This window comes from Cephus cinctus, unplaced genomic scaffold, assembly GCF_000341935.2.
Source record: "Cephus cinctus unplaced genomic scaffold, Ccin1 Ccin1_scaffold1566, whole genome shotgun sequence".
In the NCBI taxonomy this organism is placed as follows: domain Eukaryota; kingdom Metazoa; phylum Arthropoda; class Insecta; order Hymenoptera; family Cephidae; genus Cephus; species Cephus cinctus.
This window is the reverse complement of record NW_014333878.1, coordinates 3,518-9,575: the sequence shown is the minus strand read 5'-3', so window position 1 is coordinate 9,575 and position 6,058 is coordinate 3,518. Positions and strand designations below refer to the sequence as shown.

At 41.4% G+C, this 6,058-nt stretch overlaps 1 protein-coding gene across 1 annotated transcript; it reads left to right on the top strand.

Moving 5' to 3' along the window:
- Positions 1-3,867: 3,867 nt before the first annotated feature.
- Positions 3,868-4,581, top strand: LOC112495185 (the record flags this gene model as incomplete). The annotated part of the gene is made up of 1 exon (XM_025090656.1): positions 3,868-4,581. A coding segment is annotated over exon 1 (714 nt), but the record flags the coding sequence as incomplete, so codon positions are not given.
- Positions 4,582-6,058: the final 1,477 nt, after the last annotated feature.

Below are 6,058 nucleotides of genomic sequence, written 5' to 3'. Positions count from 1 at the left end.
ATTCTTCCACACAAGTTCAAAATCGAAATTTATACAACGCAAGGCACACGATGCGAATACAGAAAATTCAGCACTAGAAAAGATTACAATAAATTAGAACAAAATATGGCACATAAAATATCACAATTCAGAGAATAAAATATTATAACGAGCAGTTATTTATCGTTGCAAGTATACGACGTTCTCGGAACGGGTAGTAAATCTTGAAGATCGGCAGAAGGCATGGCGTCGAGGAACGTTAACAAAAAGGTCGCCTAGGAAGGCGACTAGAACGCGACATGTCAGAGGGACGTTCGCGATACGCAAAAGGCACAGCTATTCTACCAGCAATATAAGTAAGAATAAGATGATTTTGGGCAACAATAATAAAATATGCCACACAGTAAATGATTCACAAAAATAAGAACGGAAGATAGTAGTATAGCTGGGCCGGTTCTGGATACAGATTCCTGCACCGACATATACCGACACTAGAAAACTTTCGAAGGTTGGTGTCCGTGCTAAACGTGTGCGCCCACAATTTTCGTAAGTGACGTCATCAAGACCCCTCAATTCTAAGAATTTTCGCTCGATTCCGGGAATTTTGTGTCACATTCCGGGAATTTTGCGCTCGATTCCAGAAATTACATACGATCGAGAACCTTCTAGAAGCTTCGACGGTTCGTGTCCGTGCTAAGTCGCGGAGGATCGCTCCCAGAGCCGACGGTTCTCTCGCGCGACGTTTCGATGCAGCCCCTTACCCCCCACCCCGTAGACGCTTCAAGAAGCTTCGTTGAATCCCCTTCCCCCCTGCTCGACCCGTGTAAATTTCGCATACCGTTCCTGTTGTGTTTCTCTAACTTATCTGGTTAGGACTCGCATTTCTTGATTAAAGCCTTAGCAACATCCTTCGAGGGTTCAATGAACTTATTGCCAGTAAACAAAGAACGATATACATATATCCTTTACGAAAAGCGTTAAAGATACAATCGTAAATTTCAGATTTATCGATTCATTTAGGTTTATGCCAAGCAGTATTGACAAACTAGCCTCTTATCTGAACAATAGTGAAAAATTATTCATACGTTAGCATTGCAACAGTGAAGAAGAGTTTAACTTATTAACGAGAAAAGGTGTTTTTCCTTAAGATTACGTGGATAGTTGGATAAAACTCGATGATGAGCAATTACCACCTAAAGATAAATTGTATTCGGAATTAAATAATGAAGAAATTTCAGACTCATATTATATACTGTGACGTTATTTTTGGACGTCACAAAGGTCCCGTATTGGTTACTTCCGTTTTTCAATTTCGGGACGCATTTACGTCCCTTTTTCCAATCAAATATTACGCAACCGGCCAGGAGCTCCAGGGTCATAGGCATTAGGGAACATTAAGTTAATATTTTCGTATACAAATATTTCATACGTCACGACCACCTCACCGGAACCGAGCCATCCGGACAGCTGGAAGCTCACGGAGGAGGATAAGCAGATTTTACGCCGAGGAACGTGGAAAGCTGCCGTGTCGACCTGACGACTCCACCCTATAAGGGACCCTACCCGACAAAGAAGACGGAGGGTCAACCAAAAGGACAGCGCCATGGACTCCACCCTACCTATCATTTTATATCGTCAATACCGATAGTCCCTAGTAATGGGACTAGTAACGAAGACGAGGAGGTCTCGAGTTCCGCAAGACTCCTCGTGCTGCAGGTCAACGGGCCCCTGCGTGGAGGCACCGTAACTGGCTTGCCATGGGAGGCAGAAACGACCAGACCTACCGAAGTCATCAGGATCTCAGCCATTATCGCTTATTTTTGGACGTCACAAAGGTCCCGTATTGGTTACTTCCGTTTTTCAATTTCGGGACGCATTTACGTCCCTTTTTCCAATCAAATATTACGCAACCGGCCAGGAGCTCCAGGGTCATAGGCATTAGGGAACATTAAGTTAATATTTTCGTATACAAATATTTCATACGTCACGACCACCTCACCGGAACCGAGCCATCCGGACAGCTGGAAGCTCACGGAGGAGGATAAGCAGATTTTACGCCGAGGAACGTGGAAAGCTGCCGTGTCGACCTGACGACTCCACCCTATAAGGGACCCTACCCGACAAAGAAGACGGAGGGTCAACCAAAAGGACAGCGCCATGGACTCCACCCTACCTATCATTTTATATCGTCAATACCGATAGTCCCTAGTAATGGGACTAGTAACGAAGACGAGGAGGTCTCGAGTTCCGCAAGACTCCTCGTGCTGCAGGTCAACGGGCCCCTGCGTGGAGGCACCGTAACTGGCTTGCCATGGGAGGCAGAAACGACCAGACCTACCGAAGTCATCAGGATCTCAGCCATTATCGCCGAGGACAGGGCCGGAATCTCATCGCCGCCAGAGGCCACTGGACACCCCGAGCTACGGCAGCGAGGCTATGACTATGTTCCGCGGGGCTAGCGAACTTACGACCAGGATGTCAAAGTGTTGCGCTTAGTCCGCGATTGGAACTTTTAATTTACGCCGTCCTTCCGAGTATTATCGTTTCTCAATGGAAGGCTCCGGCATCTACCGAATATTGTCGAAGTCCGTCTCGTAGGGGTAAGGCGATTGAGCCACAGATGTCACTTTAGTATTATATCGTGTGTCTTATTCAGGAATAGTCCAACGGCATGACTTTTGTAACGGCGTAGTAATACGAGTATTGTAAATCCTCCCGAGGATCTAATTGGCTATCTAAGGGCACTACTTTCGACTGTTAGTGGGGACTCGAGTCCCTGCCCTGCAGTGAACTTTACGTGTAGAACATTCTTGTCTGAGTTACCACCGTGGTCGGGTGCGAATTTTGTATCGTCAGTAGTTTCAATTATACCGGTAAGAATCTTGTAACGAGTCACGAAGTCTTTTCCATATAGCTATCTTTCCTATCGTTTTCGTGTTCGCGTTTTCCCCAAGACCTTCGCCTATGGATGATTTCAATATCGCTAACGTGGAAAAGATTCCGTGTATCGCCTATATTTCTTTAGTGAACTATTATTTATTGATTTTGTAATATTCTCTTAGCGCAAAAGTCTCGTGACCCTGGAGACCTAACAGAAAGAATCCGCGAGATCTCGCTTCACGAGGACGCGTGTAGTGTATCGTGTTTGTCTCGCTTCCCGAGACTTCACGTAGCCTCGCGTGTGTCCCGCTTCACGGGAGTTCACGTATCGTATACGAAAGTTTTGCAAAAGAATTACTTTAGGTTTTGTTGGATTTGCCCAAATTGTTATCAATTACCTTTATTTGACTTGTTTCGGAATTATTATTTGTTAATTGTTGAAATTCTCAATCGTCCTGAATAAAAGGACACTTGTTATTGTTTTCTATTCCGAGGTTCTCATTCTCCTAATCAATTCCCTTACCAACACCTCGGTGATCCCTGCCCCTCTACCATCTCACGAATTATCTGTGCTGGTCGGTGGCACTTTCTCCGTCCCTTCTGGAATTATTTTGTAGATTTCGTATAGTGACGCAAAGGTGCGTCTGGCGCCCAATTGGTCTTTTTCGGTAACGTATTCCAGGGGGATAGGGGTTTATAATTTGTCGACGGAAAATCAGCTGTTTTGCTACGAACGGCTCGGGTAGTCCAATTTGGTTATAATTGGAGAAGAAATTTTCGTCACAATACATGCATCTAAAGTTTGACAAACTTTTCACATAAAAACATTAGGTAAATATTTTGATTTGTATTTGAAAACGGATGTTTTACTTTTGGCTGATATCTTTGAAAATTTCAGACATAATTGCTCCTCTATATACAATTTAGATCCTCTTCATTATTATACTGCACCAGGCCTTGCTTTTGATGCTATGCTCAAGTGTACTTGAGTTGTTAACCGACGTAGAGATGTTGCTATTCATTGAGAGAGGAATTCGAGGTGGCGTAGCTCAATGCTCAAACAGATATGCCAAAGCGAACAACAGATTTATGGGTGCAGAGTTCGATCCAAGCGAAGAAGAATCGTATCATATGTACTACGATGTAAATAACTTATACGGTGCAGCTATGAGCCAATTTTTGCCATTCGATTCCTTCGAGTGGGAGGAAAATTTTGAAAAACTAAATATTTGCAATATTCCCGATGGTTCTCTTACAGGCTATATACTCGAAGTTGATATAGAATTTCCAATTATACTTCAAAAACTCCATAGAGATTTACCACTATGTCCAGACCAATATACTCCGCCAGAGTCTAACAAATCAAAATTGATAACAAAATTTCTCCCAAAAGAAAGATACATAGTTCATTATCGAAATTTGAAACAGTGTTTGAGATTAGGTATGAAGTTAACAAAAATTCACCGTGTTCTAAAATTTAGGCAGTCGCCATGGTTCAAGAAGTACATAGATTTAAACATTGAAATGAGAAAAAAGTCGAATAATGATTTTGGAAAGAACTTCTTTAAACCTATGAATAATTCAGTTTTTGGCAATACAATGGAAAATGTAAGAAAACAAAAAGATGTTAGACTCATTACGAAATGGGATGGAAGGTATGAAGCAAAGGCTCTTATAGCGAAACCAAATTTCCATAGCTGCACTGTCTTCGACGAAGATATGGTAATAATCGAGTTAAGTCGTGTCAAGATTAAATTTAATAAGCCAATATATGCAGGATTTTCTATTCTCGATCTCTCCAAAATATATATTTATGACTTCCATTATAATTACATAAAGAATACATTTGGTAACCAAGCTAAATTAATGAATACTGACACTGACAGTCTTCTTTGTGATTTTACCGTTCCGAACATACATATATGATTATATCAAATGTCATCTAGATAAATTCGATACTTCAGATTATCCCCCAAATAATGTTTACGGTATACCACTAGCAAATAAAAAAGTATTGGGTTTGATGAAGGTGTTACGTATATCGACCTTCACTTCGAAACAGAATAATGACGTAGCCGACAGGAAGTATAATTGCAGACTCAGCACGTTACCCAGTGCACTGCCTGTGCCACCTACCCAGCTGGTTAGCCGAGTGCATTTCTAACGTCCTAACCGTACCTAGAGCATCAGCAAAAATCGACTATATGTATAAGCAGCCAAAATCATGGCACTGACGCTCAGAAAATCATTCAGTTTCACGCGTAAAAGATCGGACTGCACGTTGTCACTCGTGGCTCTAACCGTTAGAGTATTAGATTCAGTGTAATATTTGCAATCTGGCCTAGGTACGGATTCGTTATTACATACCCTAGGGAACAAGCTCGATCGGTTACCGGGCAAAATTGAGCTGCATAGACTAGTCTTTCCAAGTAACGCATATACTAGACAATTTTCTGTTTCACCAATTTTCTTTTGCCTTAACTTCACACACACAGTCAGGTTTTGTAATCCGATTTTCACAATATTTTTTTATCCCAGTATTTGTCATAATCGAAACACTGTACACGACAATTAATTGAAAACTTCTAAATTGTTTGTAACAATATATCGCAAATTCACATTTTACTCGCGTTTTAAATATCTATTACCCATCCTCCAACATTTCAGAGAATATCTATCCACGTTGGAATAGCAAGACGTGTTTCAACACCTTAAACGAGCAGCGAACCCACCATTGAGTGCATTCTTACCGCTCGGCATTCACTCAAATATTATTCACGTTACCTCCGGTCGTTTCTTTTCTTTTGGTTACTTCTAAATTTTTGTTATCAAATTTAAAGGCCTCGCTAGCCACTACGGCCTACGTAACAAAGGATGAAAACAATGGAAAAATTATGGCTGAATTTATAGGATTACGAGCAAAATTGTATTCTTTCAGAGTGTTAGGAGGAAGTAAAGCTAAAAAGCGAGCTTAGGGGGTAAAAGGATCCACAATAAAGACAATCACATTTAACGATTATAGGCAATGTCTTTTATTCGATACAAATTTAGTTAAAACTCAAAATTTAATTCAGAGTAAAAAATATAAAGTTCATACCGTACAACAACAAAAAATAGCACTGAGCTGGAATGACGACAAAAGGGTCATTCTTCCTGGTACGACCGACACCCTTCCGTGGGGTTATAGAATGTAACATGT